The sequence below is a fragment of the Peromyscus californicus genome, unplaced genomic scaffold, assembly GCF_007827085.1.
Source record: "Peromyscus californicus insignis strain IS unplaced genomic scaffold, ASM782708v3 Scaffold_12__1_contigs__length_115047231, whole genome shotgun sequence".
Lineage (NCBI taxonomy): Eukaryota > Metazoa > Chordata > Mammalia > Rodentia > Cricetidae > Peromyscus > Peromyscus californicus.
The window spans coordinates 69,496,910-69,516,489 of record NW_026294413.1 but is presented as its reverse complement, the minus strand read 5'-3'; the positions used below and the strand labels follow the sequence as shown (position 1 = coordinate 69,516,489).

At 52.1% G+C, this 19,580-nt stretch overlaps 1 protein-coding gene and 2 long non-coding RNA genes across 5 annotated transcripts; 2 read left to right on the top strand and 1 right to left on the bottom strand.

The window, feature by feature from the left end:
* Positions 1-4,839: 4,839 nt before the first annotated feature.
* Ajuba (ajuba LIM protein) lies at positions 4,840-15,081 on the bottom strand. Of its 2 annotated transcripts, XM_052733250.1 has the most exons (8): positions 13,785-15,081; positions 10,681-10,782; positions 9,088-9,155; positions 8,908-8,970; positions 7,631-7,761; positions 7,492-7,543; positions 6,705-6,773; positions 4,840-6,271 (listed from the first exon to the last, which is right to left on the bottom strand). In XM_052733250.1, exons 1-8 carry the CDS (start codon positions 14,818-14,820, stop codon positions 6,146-6,148), a joined length of 1,647 nt encoding a protein of 548 aa, XP_052589210.1. In that variant the 5' UTR covers positions 14,821-15,081; the 3' UTR covers positions 4,840-6,145. The 2 variants fall into 2 exon arrangements, with proteins under 2 accessions (XP_052589210.1, XP_052589211.1); XM_052733251.1 differs by lacking the exons at positions 10,681-10,782; positions 13,785-15,081 and adding an exon at positions 9,813-10,293.
* LOC128107427 (uncharacterized) lies at positions 7,768-8,988 on the top strand. Its single transcript, XR_008217085.1, has 3 exons — positions 7,768-8,210; positions 8,513-8,585; positions 8,882-8,988. It is a non-coding gene; the product is annotated as an uncharacterized LOC128107427 (long non-coding RNA).
* Positions 8,977-12,576, top strand: LOC128107426 (uncharacterized). 2 transcript variants are annotated; one of them, XR_008217084.1, is made up of 5 exons: positions 8,977-9,090; positions 9,433-9,499; positions 9,620-9,822; positions 10,779-10,914; positions 12,228-12,576. It is a non-coding gene; the product is annotated as an uncharacterized LOC128107426 (long non-coding RNA). The 2 variants fall into 2 exon arrangements; XR_008217083.1 differs by having other exon boundaries at positions 9,433-9,822.
* Positions 15,082-19,580: the final 4,499 nt, after the last annotated feature.

Sequence of the window (19,580 nt, the reverse complement as noted above, 5' to 3'; positions counted from 1 at the left end):
AACCCAGTGCACCATCTTCCCGGCTCCTCTATGTCCTCATTCTAGAAGGAAGGAGACTGTATTCTCTAAAATCATGCCCTATTTGGCCCTCACCTATTAAAGCTAACCAGTGCTCTTCCTTTTTGCTGGTGGCAAAATAATATTCAATACACAGTAAAAGGAATTTGCTGGACTAGCAAAATGGCTCAGTGGGTAAAGGCTCTTTACCTGATGACCTGAATTCAATCCCTGGGCCCCACATGGTAGAAGACAGAACCAACTCCAGAGGGTGGGTCTCTGACCTCCACACACAGGTGGGGGCAGGTACATGCCCCTCCCCCATAAAATAAATAATCATAAAAAAAATTTAAAAAATAGAACCAGGCATGGTGGAGCACACCTTTAATCCTGATAAACAGAGACAGGCAGAACCCAGGACCACCAACCCAGGGGAGGCACCACCCATAATGGGCTGGGCCCTCCCCCATTGATCACTAAAGGAGAAATGCCTTACAGCTGGATCTCATGGAGGTATCTCCTCAACTGAGGCTCCTTCCTCTCTGATGACTCTGGCTTGTGTCAAGTTGACACACAAAACTAGTCAGTATACCTTGTCTAAAGAAAAAAAAAGAAAAGAAAAAAGAAAAAAAAAATCAGGAGGGCCTGGAGAGTGGCAGTTTATGCAGAAAGGATCTGGATTTGGATTCAATTCCAAGCACAGTTATGTAACAATTTCCTCCGAGATAAAACATTCCATCCTGCAGGAAGCTCTTAAAGCTTAGGAAGGTAAACAACTCAAAAGATCTTCAGGAAGTACCTGAAACTAACCAGATTCACTAGACCCCTCCCTGCAAGAGTACACCATGAAAGCTGAGTCTCTCTCCCATGAAAGGAGGCTGAACAGCAAAAAAGATCAGATAGTTGGAGCTGCAAAGAAGATCCTGAGACCAGTCCACAGCCTGGAAGAAGCAGAAACCAGCTGAGCTACGGGAAGAGGTGTAGACCAGAGTCACTTGGAAAGGACGCTCTCACCAGTGAGCTGCCTGCAGGCTGTGCAGTGTGTCCAGGTTTCCTGCTTTTGTGAGCTGTCACCCCTACTGGGGTGGACCGTGGTGATGCAGCTGTCTTGGAATCATTTCTGTAAGTAACCCCTCATCCGAATGCCAGCAAGTAACCCTAATAAAACTCCTGCTTGACCAAGTTGGACTTTGGTGATATTGGTACCTTGGTCTGTTGTGGGTTTCCTATCTGGGCTGAATAGATGTGTGTGTGTCACATCTCCCCAGGAAGTTTTGTCACACAACAAAACTTATGGCATATGGCAGCTCGCAACCCTCTGTAACTCCAGCCACAGGAGATCGGATGCCCTCTTCCGGCTTCCATGGACACTGCACGTACACGGTGCACAGACAGACGTACAGGCAAAACACCTGAATATAATTTTTTAATTAAAAATTAATATATTTAAAAAAAATAAGAGAATTTGCCAAGATGAATGCGCACACACGTTTGTAATCCCGGCACCTGAGAAACCAAATCAGAGATTGCTACAACTTCCAGGTCAGCCTGGGTTAGTGGGAGAGTGGCCTGAGCTGTACAGATGAGACCAGTCCACTTGTGATGGTAGACAGTCACCAGAGGCTGGTATCTCACTTTAGAAACAAGGTCTGGAATCTGGAGAGTTGGCTCAACAGCTAAGAGCTTTTGTTGCTCTTTCAGGGGACCCAGGTTCAATTCCCAGCACCCACATGGTGGCTCACAACCATCTGTAACTCCAGTTCCCGGGGATCTGATGCCCTCTTCTGGCCTCGGCTGACACCAGGCATGCATGAGGTGCACACACATACACACAAAATAGTAAAATCAGTAAGTATTTTTTGAAAAATAGAAAGAAACAAGTTCTCTCTGTGTAGTCCAGGCTGGCCTCAATTTTAAGAGCTCCCGGCCTCCCTTCTGAGTGCTGAATTAAGGCGTGCCCAGCCCAGCAATCTGCTCCTATTTTCAAGGTCAAGATTTAACTCCTTTATAACTGGGACTGACAGTGGATTTCCTAGAATCCCTTTATGGCATAGCTGAGACCCAATCAGCGAAGTCAGAGGGGACAGACAGGACCACAGGACTGAGGTTGATTAGACTCTTACGGAGCCTCATCACACGGCCACTGAGCTGGCCAGGTCAGCTTTCAGGTATGGGTGTTTCAAAAACAGGGTAGAAAAAAAAATGTTTTCCAGGACTGGAGAGATGATGGCTCAGGAGGGAAGGATGCTTATTGCCCCTACGGAGGACCTGAGTCCGGTTCCCAGCACTTACATCAGGTGGCTTACAACTGCATGCAGCTCCAGCTCCTGGCTATCTGACGCCCTCTTTTGGCCTTTTTGGGCACCGATGCACACCACACACACACACACACACACACACACACACACACACACACACACACACACACACACACACTTCAAACAAGGGCTAGAGAAGTGGCCCAGCAGTTAAGGGTGCTAGCTGCTTTTTCAGGGGACGCAGGTTGGATTCTCAGCACCTGCATAGCAGCTCACAACCGTGTTTAACTCCAGTGCCAGAGGACCTGATAACTTCCTCTTCTTCTGTTATCTGAGAGCACCAGGTACATGGGGTGCACTTACACACAAGCAAAACATTCATAAAGTTAAAAAAAAAATTAAAGACTCTCAAAAGGTTTATTGAGTTTTGAACAAAATGTTTTGGCTAACCTTTATTTTCCCCATCTTTTTCATTCCAGTGCTTGTGTTTTCTTACTTTGGTTTGTTGTTTTTGTTTTGTTTGGCAGGGTCTTCCTACGGAGCTCGGGCTGCCCTGTAACTTGCTCTGTAGACCAGGCTGACCGGGAATTCACAGAGACCCATCTGCCTCTACTCCCAAGTGCTGGGCCATCACCCCCAGCTACTTTCTTTTTGCTTAAAGGTACACTCTGAAGGACTGCATGTAACAGGCTTACATACTTGGAAACAGCTTACTATCTCCTGAAGTGGCCTGGCTGTAAGTATAATCTTTCCACTTTTCCTGGCTTCAAGAGCTCCGGGAGGTAGAAGTCAAGACTCTATACAAGAAAAAGGCAAAGAAAACCATTTGAACTCACTTCCCCCTGTGCTCAACTCCATCCATTAGTGATGGGGCATATGCTAAGCAAATACTGTTCCATTGAGCCATCACCCTTTAGCCCAGGTTAGCCTCAAAACTTTTGATTTTATCTCAGCCGCCCCGCTACCCCCCCCCCGCCCCCGCCCCCCGTGCTAGAACTAGGTACATGCCACTACGTTAGATGCCAGAATTTTAAAAAATATTTATTCTTATGTATATGAGTGTTTTATCTACACTTGTCTATGCACCACATTCATTCCTGGTACCAGAGGACGTCAGAAGGCGTCAGAGCCCCTGGAACTGGAGTTACTAACAAAAGGTTCTAAGCTGTGACGTGGGTGCTGGGAATAGAACCTGGGTCCTGTGTAAGAGCAGCAAGTACTATTAACTGCTGAGCCATCTCTCCGGGCTCTCCTGTATCTACTTCCTGAATGCTGGAACTACAGATGCTAGCCCATGGGTCCAGTCCATCTTACTCCCATTCTTTTTACATAATTTTTTTTTTTTTTTTTTTTTAGTTTTTCGAGACAGGGTTTCTCTGTGTAGCTTTGCGCCTTTCCTGGAACTCACTTGGTAGTCCAGGCTGGCCTCGAACTCACAGAGATCCGCCTGGCTCTGCCTCCCGAGTGCTGGGATTAAAGGCGTGCGCCACCACCGCCCGGCCTTTTTACATAATTTTTATTCTGTGTGCGGAGGCCACACTCCAGGGGCACCAGAAGTCAACTCGTGGGAGTTGGGTCTCTCCTTCTACCAGGTGGGGTCTGGGGGTTGAACTCAGGTCATCAGGCTTGGCAGCCAAGTGCCTTGACCTGCTGAACCACCACGCTGGCCCCCGTCTTATCCTTGTTGGGTTCTTGGTGACCAGAGCTTATCCAGAGCCAAGAGCTCAGATCAGCTGCCAAAGCCTGACCCTTACCTTGCATCTCACAGAGGTTCTTCCCCTTTCTCCATCTCAGTACTAGTATATTAGTAAATATGGAGTGTCCAAGTTAGCCAAAGAGTCTCCCTATTGCTGCACCCATGATGCCATCCCACCAGTCACCAGCAGTTGCAAGCAGCAAAGACAAGTATTAAGAGAAGCAATCTTCTAGTAAAAAGGGCATATGGGGACTCCATGTTGATGCAGGCTAGCTGGTTGCTCCCCTGCTGCAGCCTGTCCCTCTGGCAAGAATAGTTTGGGGGAGCCCCTGGCAGTATTAGCGCAGACCTAGATGGGAAGGAGCCCACGGGTGGGAATGGAGAAAAGCCCAAAGTAGAGTTGGATGCGTTTACTCAATTCAGGACCAAGAGGCTGAGTGTAGAGCTATACAAGCTTGCCTCTTTCCCCAGCCCAGTGGGAAAATGTCCTGCTCACAGGACCCTTTTAGTTACTCATTCAGTCGTAGTTCAGAAGTCTCAGCTGAAAAACAAGTAATCCAAATTTCAGAACGTTTCTCCAAAAATATATTTCCCCAACTGTATGTATCTGTTCTCTTCCTCACTTGGAGACCCTGTCCAGTAATTCCCATAATGGCTGGCACAGTGATCCTTGATCCTAGAATAGCCCCCGCAAAGTGGGTCTTCCGTCCTCAGGAGTCCATCATTTCCAGACTCACTTGTTTATGGTACAATTACATTTTAACAATACGGATGTGGAAGTCAGACAAATGCACCAAAACCATATGGAGTTCCATTAAATTTTCAAGGCATACTTACAAATGAACTTATAACAAATATCGAAGTAAGAAACACAGTACACTCACAAAATATCTGTACCAATTGTTATTTATTGCTAGAATTTAAACTTTGTTTTTTTAAGTGTCCAAGAAATAGATCACGTAGGAAAAGATACTCATAAAGGCAGGGAACAATCTTATCACTTACAAAGTGCCACAAAGTTGAGAAATGTAGGTTGCTAATAACTCTGAAGTACTCTTGATGAACAGGCAGAAACCACTGAATGCTCAGTGTAATGAAAAGAACAGAACATTTAGGTGGCTAGGAAAACACTCACAAGGGGGTGGAGCTCTTGTCAACCTGCTCATCAAATGCACTGAACGTCCAGCCAGCGAGTGAACTGACTTTTAAGACATCCGGCTTTGGGTGAATTCAAGGTTCAGCCAAGCGGACTAGAACCAAGTCAAACCATTTTGTTCTTGCTGGCTTCCACAAAGCCTTGAGTTGTCGGGCTGGAGCAGATCCAAGGCAGGATCCCTTTATGAGGTGGGTCTCAAATGATAAAATCAAATTCCTACTGCTGGGGAACTAAGTGTCGAAGTCACCTGAGAAAAAAGGAGTCAGAGGGAGGGGCACAGGCGCACACGGACACACACGCATCCACACAGGCTGGGCTAGAGGGCTCAGTGCACTTCAACCCGGGAGCGGGAGCGGGGCTAGCCTGAAGCTTCCTGGACATCCCACCCAGAAAGTTTCATACCCAGAGACCTGCTCATGACATCCCCCCAGCTAAGCAAAACAGCAACCAGGACAGGCCCCACTCAGCCTCCCCAGGTCCCTGAGAAACAGGCAACACAGGCAGCAGGACCCCCCCCAGAGCTGGTCCCCGTCCCAGCAGACAGATGGGGGACCTCTCTAGTCCTTAGGGAGACAGCCAAGAAATGACTCATGTCATTAAGTCCAGGGCTTCCAGCCCTTCATGCAGACCAAGATAGGACACTGTGGGAAAGGCCTGGCTGACCCCGTGTGTAGAGTACAACAGACTGGGGGTGGTTTCTGTGAGGCCCTCTCGTGTGATCCAGCACTAGCACACTGCTCGACTAATACAGAAACATACACTGGAAATATACATCAGAATCGATGTTCAGAAAGTACGAAGCCTGCCCGTGCGTGCTCCGAGGCACAGGCTGAACACGAGCAAGGCCAGTCAACCCTCCTAGCAAACAGAAGGTCCTTCCTCCACAGCCTATTTGGAATGTTAGGATCTTTGGGTCTCTGGCCTTTGGGGCCTCCCCAGAGAACTCTTCACAAGGACTGCAGAGTGCATTCCTCGCCTCGGCTGGCCAGAGAATTTCTCCACAGGGGTGATGGCGGCAGCAGCAGCAGCAAGGACAGCTCAGATATAGTTGGTGGGGGGCTGTCGGGCACTGAGTCGCTGCATGTGACAGCCATGGCAGAGCAGATGTCCATCGAGAGGGAAACAGCAGCAGCCTTCCTCGTCGCTCAGCTGCATACGGCAGTCCTAAGGAAGAAGGCAACGAATTCACAGCAGCTCGGGGCTCCCTGCACACCGAGGCCATCTTGGGGGAGTCTGCCCTGCTCAGGAGCAGACTAGCCAATGAGTAGGAAGAATGGGGGGGGGCCCCGGGAGGCAGGGTGAAGACCCCAGAGACACTTCATCTGGACACCAGGTGTCGCTGCTGTTGCAGAAATAATGACATAAGCCCCATCATCTCCAGCAGTGAGTCCATGCTGGGGAAGCCACCTTCAAAAGAGATCTCAACAACGAGAACCAGGAAGAGTAGCTGGAGGACAAAGGAGGCTGGACACAGGTCACAACAGTGTCCTAGTTCTCGGTGTCCTGCACCACTTCCATAGACGCCCAGTTATTCCCAAGACTGACTCCCCCTCCCTAACTCTAATTTTCCTCCATCAGCCCCAAATCCAACACTTACCTCACAGTGGTAGCACTCAAAGTGATAATCACGGTCCATGGATATCACCCTCACAATGTCCTCACAACCCTGAAACACGTAGAGCCCCGTGGGGGTGGGGGTGAGTGCAGCATAGTGTCCCTCAAAATCGTCATCCCAGCCACAGAAAACCCACCCCACCCCACCCCACCCCCGCTCCAACAGGCAGATCATACAAAGGCCTCTCTGCAGTTAGATGCAATCCCATGTAGCTTTGAGATATTTTAGCAACTCCTACCAAAAATGCTATCCCTACCCACGGCACTGCTCCAGGACAGCGCCATGCAGCTCTCCCTCCATAGAGGTGCTCGGCCTTACCTGCTACCCACATGTGTGGAGAAGCAGGAGTGGGGAGGGGTGGGGAAAGAGACATGGCTGAGCACAAGTCAGGCTAAGAAAGAGGTTTTTGGGCTTTTCTCCGAGCACACCCTCTCCATACACAGCTTAAATAATCTCTGACCCCGTTTTTACCAGCTTAAGGAATAGTTTCACCCTTTTCCAGTCCCTGTATCTGGTGACCTTGAGAGCCTTGTTCTCTGGACAGGGACAGAAGATATGGAGCCTGGGCCCAGCAAGTCTATCAGACATGTCTGGGTCCGGAAGTTTGGGTCAGGGCGGTGACCCCAAGAGCAGAGTCACACGGGAAATCTTCACAGAATGTGCATTCCTCAGAAGTACCACTTCCCAAGGGAGGCCAGGCTGCATGTCCCCATCTCCTCCCAAGGGGCAACAGCACTGGCTGCCCTGGCAGGAACTCAGACACACTGACCTCTGAGGGGAGGATGGGTTGTCCACAGGCTGCACATTTTGGGGCGTAATTTCTGAAAGAGAGAAGACAGTGATAAGCTGAGGTTGAGGGGTCCGTGGGCCCAGTCCCGTATCTCCGGCCACCCCCAGGTTAGACTCACTTGTGGTAATCAGTGACACAGTACACCTGGTTGGAGAAGTCCACTGTGAAGGGGACGCCGTCCAGGCACTTGTTACAAACGACACACCGGAAGCAGCCTGGGTGGTAGGATTTCCCCATGGCCTGTAGGATCTGGCTTGCGGGGTAGGAGGAGGATCAGTCTCCGTTCAGTCTGCTCCAGCTACCCATTATGTTCCTTTCCAACCCCCTCCTGTCCTAGAAGAATGCTACAGAATTTGAGTGGACCAAGGCGGCTTAAAATAGAGGAAAAAACAAACAAAAAAACAACCAAAACCCTGAAAAAGGTCTCAGAAATTTCCAGGCCTGTGGATTTTTGTTGTTATTTCTTGGAGACAGGGTCAAAGGTCTCTTAGACTGGCCTTAAAAATAGTTGAGGATGACCTTGAACTCCAGATCCTCTTGCCTCACTTCCAGAGAAATGAAATAACAGGTATGCATGCACCATCATGCCTGGTGTGTACAGTGCTGAGGATGGAACCCAGGGCTGGTCATGTAAGGCATTCGCTCGACTAACACAACCACAGCCTCAGGCCACACCTAACCTTTTATTACAACTCGAGGTGGGTGCCAGAATTTTTATTTATTTATTTTCAGTCCTTCCCAGGTATCTACTAGACGGCCATAGTTAAGAATCACCAATCTAGGCCGGGCGGTGGTGGCGCACGCCTTTAATCCCAGCACTCGGGAGGCAGAGCCAGGCGGATCTCTGTGAGTTCGAGGCCAGCCTGGTCTCCAAAGCGAGTACCAGGAAAGGCGCAAAGCTACACAGAGAAACCCTGTCTCGAAAAACCAAAAAAAAAAAAAAAAAAAAAAGAATCACCAATCTAATTTTTTCATTCTTTTTTTTTTTTTTTTTTTCAAGACAACGGAACCCACTCTGTAGACCAGGCTAGCCTCGAACTACAGAGAGTCACCTGCCTCTGCTGGGATTAAAGGTATGTACCACCAAGCCCAGCTCCAATTCCTCCTTTTTAATGCAGAAAACTGAGTTCCAACTGTTTCCAACCAGTATCAGGAAAGGAAGCACGTCCACCCAGCTCCAGCTCAGGCTGGAGGGCAGGCTATGTTGCAGTCAGGGAGGGGAAAGATCCCAGAAGCCCCGCAGGGTGAGACTAGGGTCACAAATTTGCTCTCACAGGCAGCAGGGTAGGCAATGTGGGGCCACTCTGGGGAGGCACCTTGGCCGCCTTCTCTTATGTTTCCAAAGCCAGCACGTCCCCCTCACTTCCAGGTCCCAGCTGAGGACGCACTGCTTACCTTCTCCAAAATCAAGTGGCCGCAGACACAGCACTTCTCAGCCGCCTCCTGAAACCCTGAAAACTGGAGAAGGGACGAAAGGAGGTCTTCACCAAGCTGGAGATAACAATGGAACCCAACCCGACCGACCGGCCGCCAAAGAGCGTCCTGTGTCAGAGCTAACTCTCAGCCCCTGCTCACCAGGTAATCTTCCTCACAGTAGACAGAGCCGTTGACACTGTAGAAAGCCTTGCAGCGCAGAGTCCGTCCTAGAAGCAGCAGAGAAGGGGCTGGAGCCTATCTCTGGAGCCCCCACACAGGGCTTTTCCTCCTCTGGGCCCTGCTCCCCAATGCTGCACAGGACAGTTGGACCTGGACCTTAAAGCTTTCCCCTCCTAACTGCTCTCTAGTCTCCCTTCCCAAACAAAAACACCGTATGCAGGTGGAGACTGAGGCAGGGGATAGACATAAAAATCTCACGATACAATTCCAACTGGCTTTGGCCTCACTGCAGCCAAACAACTGTTCTGTCTCCTGCTCCTCTAGCTCCACAGCTGTCTGCCACCCAGACCGCTTCCATGCATGGGGAGCCACCAAAGACAGCCAAGGTCAGGTAGGCTGGTGTGCCGGGTAAGCAGCACTGACCGGGTGTTACTTGATCTGCAGGGAGTATTCACTGGTCCTAGGCCTTGCGCTCCGGGACCTTCTAACCTAGGGGTCTTTGTTTCGGTAGGTATCCGGCTCACGTCTAACTCCTTCCTGCCACAGCCTTATCTATGGTGGTCAGGATATCTTGGAGTTACTGCTTTGTATGGGAGCTCAGCGAAATGCAAGCGTCTTTGAGGTCAGAGGCAGCCTGCGATTCTTCCTCAGGTCTACACGGGCAGTTTGTCTCCCTTTAGACCAACATCCACAAAGCTACTCACTCCATAAGGTGTAAGTGGTCACGGATAAGCAAGGCGAGAGAGCAGGGGTGAAGAATGGGCAAGTTTCCCATTGAATCCACTTCCAGCTCTGTTGGGGGGGGGGGGCTGGGGGGGTTCTCCAGAAAAGCTCACTTACATGACTTGGGAGAGAAAAGGAGAGGACATACCCGGAAGAGGCCCAATGAAAAGGACAGCCAGATCAGCCCAGAGAGATGCAGGCAGAAGCTGGGGGAGGAAGAGAAAAGCTGAGTGCCGGAGTCAGACAGGCAGAGATAGGAGATTACAGGGTTAGCCGAAGAATCAGAATGGGTAAGCAGTGGTAAACGGATAATGAGAGGTGAGGGAGGGTGTGGTGGGGGAGCACCCCCACAGAGGGCCTCCTGAGCTAACAGCAGCAGCAGACATTCCTGGAGTGTGATGTCATCAGCTTGGCATGGCCTGGTGGCCTCCACTCTAGTGAGGTGGCTGAACTCTGACCAGCCAAGAGAAAACCCCCCTCCCTGCCCACCCCCCAGCTCCCCATTCCCCCTGGCCCACACCCGCCCTTCCCACATTCCAGTCTTTCACTGTCGCCCCAGGCAACTCTGCTGCCCAAGACCAAACCTCACCAAGAAGAGGTGGGGCGGGAGCCCAAAGCTGGGCCAGCAGGGAGGCACAAGGAAAAGGGAGGTTCAGAGAAGAGCAAGGAGTTTGGAAGACTAGAGAACTCAGCAGACCCAGCATGGAGAGGGAAAGCCAGGTAGCACTCAGACAGGCACGGACGAGAGACAGGGTAGCCAGGGTAGCTACGGGTCCTGACAGGTGCCCCTGTCTATGAAAGCGGTCGGCTGGTGGGGGGGAGGGGGGCTTCTGTAGCAGGTGGACTCACCACAGGAGCAGCAGACAAAGCACTGGGTGTGGTAGAGGCTGTCCAGGGCCTGGCAGGCATTGCTCTGCCCGTAGATCCCTTTGTTACACTTGATACAGGTACCTGAGAGAAGAAGAGCTGGTCAGTGTCACGCCCCACCTTCCCCAGCTCGAACCCGGGAATCCCCAAGCTCTCTCGAACGAACGTGCCTGACTGATGCCATGCCGAAGGACGCCGTCCCCTCAGTGTCTGAGGGTAACTAGAAATGGGAGGCAGTGGGTGGGGAGGTGCAAGCTCAACCTGTAGAATGCTTGCCCGCCATGTGTAAAGCCCCGGGTTCCACCCCTGGCACCGAGGAAATGGATGTGATGGGGCATGCTGGAATCCAGCAGTCAGGTAGAGGCAAGGGGATCGGGAGCTCAAGGTCACCTTGGCTACACAGCAGTTGAAGCCTAAGTTGAATCTGTGGGACCCTGCCTCAAAAAAAAAAAGGGCCGGGTGGTGGTGGCGCAGGCCTTTAATCCCAGAGCCAGGCGGATCTTTGTGAGCTCGAGGCCAGCCTGGTCTACAGAGCGAGATCCAGGAAAGGCGCAAAGCTACACAGAGAAACCCTGTCTCGAAAAACCAAAAAAAAAAAAAAAAAAAGAAAGAAAGAAAACAGGGTGCAGCCAGATCTTGACTAGGCAGATCCATTCTTCTCAATTAGTGGATATTCTCTGAACACCTATTTGGTGCTTGGCACAGAACCTAATTTAAAAAAAAAATTGTTAAGTTCAAGATGCTTTGTTTCTTTTGGGACAAGTGGGCAGGAAGTGGTGGGAGATGGAGATGCCGGTACACAGGGGCTCAGCAGCACCTGTAAAAACTTCCTAAAGAAAGCAACCCAGGCCCACTCTGGGACTTCAGTTTTTACCGGCCATAAAATTCGATCTGGCCCAGCAGAGGGTCTTCTGTGCAGATGGGCCCTGTGAACACTTCTCTAGGGAAGTCACTGCTGAGAACATGGTTGGGGCTTCAGGGGCCAGGAGTGTATAGGATCTTGGGGAGGGGGGAGAAGGTTAGCAGACCATAGCATGGCCTTCCTGCCACGTGAACCAGGGCTTAGCTGTGCTTCCCTGGCACTCGCCACTCACATACCTACACCTGGTTCTGGAACCAGCCTTTCCTGGGTGTGTTCATCCTTTCCTCCACTCCCCAATTCCAGGCCCATGACTGAGGGCTAAGACCTGTCTCTGGGGAGCAGATCCCAACGGGCCTGCCCCACCTTCCCCCCTCGGCACACTGCCACGCTCCCTGCCTGTTAGGGCCCATCCCAGTCTTTGCCCAGGGGCTTTGGGAGCTGGTGCAGCAGCTGCGGCATCTGATGGGCCCGGGCCTGTCCTGTTCCCACCCTCTGGCAGCTGGGCAGAGCTGAAGCCAAGGAAGAGGGCCCCTAACTAGAGACAGCAGTAAAAGGCACCATCAGGCCATCAGGCTAGCATTGGGGCAGAGTCTGCTGCAGGGGGTCTGTCAGAGGCAACCTGGCCTCATTTCTGAGTTCAAAGGGTGTTCCCCTTCCTCATGACCAGAGAAATTTGCCCAAGATTGCCATGCCAGGGGGTCCGGTCGGAGCCACGGACACCGGAAAGAGGAAGATGCTCCCCTCGGCTCACAGAACGTCGCACACCTAGCGTCTCCCCGCTGCTTCATTGTACTTTCTGAGTTCCTTTCTTTGGGCTCTGATGGTTTAGCCAGTGAGACTTCTCTTCCCAGGTCTCTCGTGGGCCTCAAAAGGAAATTGTTAAATGGGCCCGGCCACGGTTTCCCTTGATCAAAGAGATTTAGATCATCTGTTCTGCGACACCCCCGCCCCCCCTTCCCGAATAGGTGGAAAAAAAAAATGTGTGTGTTTACGTATTGAAATCTCAGTCCCTTCCTGCCTACCACGGTATTACCTTTGAACTTCCTCCCAATTATCCTTCTCTCTGTTCCTATTTCTAGCCATGGGAGGGACGGGGGTAGGGACGGGGGTGGGGGTGGGGGTGGGGGGGTGGAGGACGGGGTCAGAGAGGAACATGGTGGGAAACGGGGGGGGGGTGTACTTGGAAAACCAAGATCCCCAGAGTTAGTGGGAGTGTCCTCCACGTTTAAATCGTAACTGCTTTATATAATTAAGTAATATCTGTGGGGTTTGATTAACACCCCACCGCTTAGCTTTAGCAACCGATCGATACTTCTTGAAAAGAATATTGGAGAGGCTGTGTCCAGGTTTCCTCAACAACAGCTGGAAAGGAGGTCTACTTGCTCCTGAATGCTGGTCAAGTTATGGGGGTGGGGTGGGATGGGGACTCAAAGTCAGTTAATACCTGGCAGTCACACAGAGCAGGTATCTACCCAAGGGTAATGGTCTCCAGGTGGTCATTGGCTTTGCCCTGCCTTCCGGAGGTACTGGCCAATTTTAAAAGGCCACGGGCACACACCTCACCACTAGGACTAGGGAGAGCGCGGCAAGGCTTGAGTCCCCGCTTTCCATTCGAGGGAGTTGAGATCAACCACCCCAGGCTCCATTTCCCCGACAGCAGCCACGACTGCGCGGGAGCTGGCAAACACCCCCCAACTCAAGCACCCGCTCCGCACCCCTCCGCCTGGCGGGCGTCGCCCACGGCACCTGGAGCGCCAGGGCAGGAGTCGGCACGCACGCGGCCGCCCGCCCCGCCCCCCGCGCATTCCCCGAATTCCTACGGGCGGAGCAAGGAGCGGGTGGGGGCGCGGCACGCCGGAGCTTGCAGGAACCCAGCCGCGAGGGGGGCGCGGGAGGATGCTCTCCCGGCCCCGCAGCGCCTCCTCCTTACAAGGCCTCCTACTGCGACAAGCCGAGGTGCTCCTATGCTTGAGAAATATGGGACTCCCCGAGAAAATCAGGAGTTGAATTTGTCAGGAATCAGTATCCCTGTCCCATTAGAAACCTGGCAGGAACGAGCAAGTGCTCTATGGTCCTCCTCCCTCTTCCATCCCTCTGGCCTCTTTTCTAGTCCGGGGTCTCCGCCTGCAACCCCCGGCCACCGGTGATTTGGGCCGTCGGGGCGCTGGGAAACCGCATGCCTTGTCCGGTCTCTCGGGTCCCTAGCCTCATCTCTCCTACTCACCAAAGTAATCTTCTCTGGCCTCTGGCTCCCGCATCCGGACTCGGGAGGCCTCTGGGACGAAGGGACCAGGAGACTCCTCCAGACCCGACGGCTCAATCCCCGAGGGTTCCCCGCGGGCACCGGCTTCTCGCCCACCGGTAGCCACCGTCAAGCGCAGCAATGCTGTGAGCTCGTCCTGGTAACGGGCCCCCGCGGCGCAGTCCCCGTAGCCCGTCACCGAGTGTCGTCCGGGTTGCGCCCCACGTCTCTCCAAGGGCCCCGCTGTTCCCACCACGGCTCCGGCTAGAGCTCCAGGGCTGCCCAGGGCTGGGGGGTACGAGTGGCGGCTCTCCTGGCAGCCGAACCCCACGGGCCGATGAGCGCACAGTCGGTCGAGGGCGGCATGGAGCTCCGGGTAGGCGGACGGAACCCCTCCAGAGGAGTAGCCCGCCGGAGCAGTAGTCAGGGGGAGGCCGAACAGGCACGGCCCCGCGGGCAGCGGGCTCCCGTGGCGCTGGTCGTAGCCCATGCTGATGCCGCTGGTCCGATTGCTGCACGGCCGGCTACCTCCGGCTCCGCTGGCCCCCGCCCCGTCCAGCAGCAGGCTGCCCCGGGGGCTCGACGGCTTGCTCGCATCGCTGGCCGAGCTGCTGGCGAAGCTGGAGCGAGGGCTGAGGGCCGGGGCCGTGGTCTCCAGCCGAAAATCAGGAGGCAACGAGGGAGGTAGAGGCAAGGCTCGAGTGGGCGGCGGCCCCCCAGGAAAGGACCCTTCGAAGCGCGGCGCCTCAAAGGAGCCGCGTGCGTTCCGCTCGGCGTCCAGGGACCCTGGCTCCCGGGGCGGCTCCAAAGGCTCATCCCCAGGTCCCCCATTAGCTCCTCGGTGTCCTGATTTCCTAGGTCCCCCCAACGCACTCAGGCGCCCCTTGCCTGCTCCGGGGGTCCCATCAGACCCAGACCGGCTCGCTTCACCCTTTCTGCGGCCGAACTTGGCGCTGCCGGAATCCGAGAGTCTCAACTTTTCTAGCAGGCGACTGGCTTTCTCCCCTAACCGCTCCATGCCCTCGGATCTGGGGCCTGCAGCCCCCTCCCCGCCCGGCACGCTGCAGCGTTTCGGCCCAAGGCCGGGCTTGGGTTCCCCCGGGCTCGGATTCCCGGGGTGCAAGCGACGCACGACGGCTCAGCGGGCGGCCCAGGTGCCGGGCTCCCGCGATCCCGAAGCATGCCCCGGCGAGAGGGTCCGCGCACGGCTGGCAGGGCCCACGGCAGCAGCCGTCCTCCGCAGGTCTGTCCACGCGTCGGCTCGCGCCACCGCCCGCCGGCCCGGCCCGCCCCCCTGGCTCTCACTCGCACCGACCCAACTTCTCCAAACTTTTGTCTGCCTAGCCGGATCTACTTTCCGGGAAGGGCGGAGCGCGGTGTGCACCCCGGGTTGGCGTGTCCGCGCAAGGATTTTCTGCATCGCAGGAAGGACACTGTGGTAACTGCCCCCGAGGTGGAGGGCTGCCGGCAGGACGTGAAAGGTCAAGGGGCAGACTGGGCAGCTGCGACCATAAAATTCAAGAGTTGGAACAGGAAAGAGTTCGGGGGATGAGTGAAAGGGAACTCTTTGTTTACAGTTGGAATGTGCGGAGGGGCACTGTGGAATGTGTCCATCACCGATGGGCAGAAGGGGCATGTTCTCCACAGACATCGTGACACTGTTCTTAGAGAGAGGACCGAGGGGGAGATGGAGAGAGGGGCCACAGAAGTGATAGGACAGGGAGATAACCGTAAGAGGAAGATGAGAAGTGGATACTTGGGAGGTTCAGAGACCTCCTAAAGATAGCTCTGAGAATTAATGAATCGCAGGCAAGAAGTGTGGGAGCTGTAAGGACCGAAGGATTCATAAAACAGGGAAAGGACAAGTTGGTCCTGATAGCCTGCAAGACAAAAAGATGAACTGCACTAAAAAGAACTTTCTGGACCCACGGTTCTTTGATGGTGGAGTGGGAGGATGCAAGATTTATGTGCTTATGTGAAAAGGAGCGAGGAAAATGATTGGGGCTGATCCCTGCCTCATGAGGGACAGAGGAAGATTTAGTGTGTACATAAAAACACTGAGGAGAAGGTTTGGGACTAATGCACCCTTAAGGGCAAGAGAGAGAGAGAGAGAGAGAGAGAGAGAGAGAGAGAGAGAGAGAGAGAGAGAGAGAGAGAGAGAGAGAGAGAGAGAGAGACCGGGAGAGACACCCCCTGGTGTTGGGAAGTGAAACTTTTAGCAAATATTTTAGGTGACTAGAGATGGAAAGTATGGTTTTCAGGCAAGCGTACACCTTCCCCAGCTCTGACCCTCCCCGTGGCTTGGTCACAAGAGGTTGGTGGGAAAATGTATTAACTGAGGGGGAGTAAAAGATATAAGTGATCAGGGCAGAAAAGGGAAAGAAGTGATAATGACCCAATGATGAAGAATAAGGAAAGAAGGCTCAGCAGTTAAGAGCACAGGCTGCTCTTCCAGAGGACCCCGGTGCAATTCCCAGCACCCACATGGCAGCTCACAACTGTCTGTCATTCCAGTTCCAGGGCATACGACATGACACACTCACTCACACATACATCCATGCAGGCAAAACACCAATGCACATAAAATAAAGACAAATAAGTTATTGCCAGGCATGAGGGCGCACTTGGGAACTAAAGGGATGCACTACACCCAGCTTCCTTTTGTATTTAGGTACTATGAAGATTACACACACAAATCAATCATACTATTTCGTCTAAATATTTTGGAGCCCTTTCTATAATTTTAGTAACCATAGGAGTGGGGAAGAAAAGAAGGTGTAGTGTTGCACACACATATTCACAGCCCTTAGAGGTCTGAAGCAGGAGACTAGATGGACAGGTTGAAGTCGATCTGGGTGATGTAGTGAGTTCCAGGACAGCCTGGGCTACCTAACCCTCTCTCTCAAAACACAAAAATAAGGCCAGGAGTTCTGGTACTTGGTATCCCAGCACTCAGGGAGGCATAGGCAGGAGGATCTCTGTGAGTTCAAGGCCAACCAGATGTACATAGCCAGTTCCAGACCAGCCAGGGCTACATGGTGTCTCAAAACCACACGAAACAACATAGGAAATGGGCAGGTGGCTTCTGGATAAGTGGCATTTCCTCTCACAATTCATTTCCCCCAATCAGCCTGTCCCTGGTCAAACCTACGGCTTCTCTCTGACCTTGACAGTTTCCTCCCGGAAGGCTGGAGACGTTCCTAATGAGGTAACCTATTAGGTAGCAGCCTGCTGTGAGCAACCTCTTAAAACCAAGATGAGGGTCCCACCCCCACCCCCACCTCCAGAAGGAAGGAGGGTTTGGGTTCTTCCAGGTATATCTGAACTGTGCACACACCTCTAATATTTAGAAGTTTTGACTTTGGGGCATGATGAAGATGAAAGTAATTTGTTGTTGTTGTTTTTGGTTTTTAATGATTTGTTTATTTTTATTTTATGTGCCCTGGTGTTTTGTCTGTATGTCTGTGTGAGGGTGTTGGATCCACTGAAAATGGAGTTACAGACAGTTGTGAACCACCATGTGGGTGCTGGGAATTGAACCCAGGCACTCTGGAAAAGCAACCAGTGCTCTTAACCACTGAACCATCTCTCCACCCTTGTTGTTTAGGTTTTTTTTTTTTTGAGACCGGGTCTCTCAGTGCTGTCCTAGAATGATATGTGGACCAGACTGGCCTCAAACCTCAAACCCACTGAGATCCTCCTGTATCTGCCTCCCAAGTGCTGAGTAAAGTCACCCCTGGTGAAAGAGGAAATTTATTTATATAAATATTTATTTATTTTATGTATATGAGTGCTCTATTTGCATGTACGACCTTATGCCAGAAGAGGGCATCAGATCCCACTATAGATGGTTATGAGCCACCCCGTGATTGCGGGGAATTGAACTCAGGACCTCTGGAAGAACAACCAGTGCTCTTAATGCTGAGCCATCTCTCTAGCCCCAAAAGAGGGAATCTTAGTTTTAAAACTCCTAAAAAGACCCACCTAGGGCTGGAGAGGTGGCTCAGAGGTTAAGAGCACTGGCTGTTCTTCCAGAGGTCCCAAGTTCAATTCCCAGCAACCACATGGTGGCTCACAACCATCTATAATGAGATCTGGTGCCCTCTTCTGCCATGTAGACAAAACACTGTATGTGTAATAAATAAATAAATCTTAAAAAAAAAAAAAAGACCCACCCAAAGGCTTGCTTGGCAACGGTGGGGACAGTTGAGATGAACAACTGTTTACAAGAGATAATAGGAAGCAGAAACTAGTAAAAGGACAGTGAGGTGCCCTGATGGGGCAGTAGTGCTCATGACCTTAGGGAGCCACCTTGCAGTCCACACTGGTGCTGGAGCTCCCTAAGCCCCCTTTCATTTTTCATTGTCGTGTTTGTTGTGTGTGTGTGTGTGTGTGTGTGTGTGTGTGTGTGTGTGTGTGTGTGCGCGCGCGCGTGCGCGCCTTGGTGCTCATGTGGAGGCCATTTCTCTTGCTACCATGAAGGTCTTCCAGTAGCCTGGCTTGGCAACCAAGCCAGTAAGTCATCCAGATGGCCCTTTGTTTCTGATACAGGATTTGGTTGTTTCGAGAGTGGTCTGCAAACTCAAAAATCCTCCTGAATGCTAGGATTGTAGGCATGAGACACCAGGCCTGACTTCTGCAAGCCTTCTCCATCTCCAAGACTGTGATTATAATCTACATACACAGCTGACTTCTTTTTTTTTTTTTTTTTTTTTTTTTTTTGGTTTTTCGAGACAGGGTTTCTCTGTGTAGCTTTGCGCCTTTCCTGGGACTCACTTGGTAGCCCAGGCTGGCCTCGAACTCACAGAGATCCGCCTGCCTCTGCCTCCCGAGTGCTGGGATTAAAGGCATGCGCCACCACCGCCCGGCTCACAGCTGACTTCTTAACCCAGACTTTTTTTTTTAACTTAAAAACTCAAATGACTAGCCAGGTGAAGCCTGAGTTGGGAGGATCAGAAGTTCAAGACTTGCCCAAGCCATGTAATGAGACCTTGTCTCAAAACACAAAGTAACAAGAGGGCTGAGGGTATAGCTCATCAGTGAAGTTAGTGCTTACTCTGTACTGGGTCCAAGAGTCAACCTCCAGTTCCTGGAAAACAAACCAATGACAATCACCCCACGCTGATGCTCACACCTCTACTTGGCAGCCTCAGAAGCACCCAGTATTTGTGTTAACCTGGAGTCCTCTCCCAGCCACCTAAAACCACTCTTGCAGCTCTTGCTAAGCAAGAACCATAAACTGCTTAGCTGCCTAGCTCAGAAACCTAAGCTTGGTCCTGTTTCTTCTTGCTTTCCCCACCCACCCCTCCTCCAATTATTATTTTACTTAACTTGTATGGGTGTTTGCCTGTGTGCATGTCTGTGAACTTTGTGCGTGCCTGGTCCCCCAAGGAGGCCAGAAGAGGGCATCTGATCCTTTGAAACTGGAGTGATAAGCAGTTGTGAGCTGCCATATGGATGCTGGGAAATGAACCTGGTTGTCTGGAAGAACATCCTGTGTGAACTACTGAGCCATCTCTCCAGACCCTCTGCCTTCTCAACTTCAAACCTGACCAAATCCTGTAAGTCAAGTTGTATTAAATCTGTTTCTTAAACATCTCAGTTATCACCACCACCACCTCCTCCTCCTCCTCCTCCTCCTCCTCCTCCTCCTCCTCCTCCTCCTCCCCCTCCTCCTCCACCACCATTACAGTGTCAGGCTACGGTCAAGGCTCACTTCCTGCCAGTCATGTTCTACCCTGAGGTCAAGAGATTCTTATAATGTGTTGAAATGATCAT

Excerpts from the sequence above, each read along its gene's own strand:
- Ajuba (XM_052733250.1), bottom strand. The coding sequence starts at position 14,820 with ATGGAGCGGTTAGGGGAGAAAGCCAGTCGCCTGCTAGAAAAGTTGAGA. Across the intron at positions 9,156-10,680 it reads CTTTGTCTGCTGCTCCTGTG|GACGGACTCTGCGCTGCAAG; the intron begins GTGAGTCCACCT and ends TGCTGCTTCTAG. Across the intron at positions 6,774-7,491 it reads AACCCATCCTCCCCTCAGAG|GGTTGTGAGGACATTGTGAG; the intron begins GTCAGTGTGTCT and ends TACGTGTTTCAG.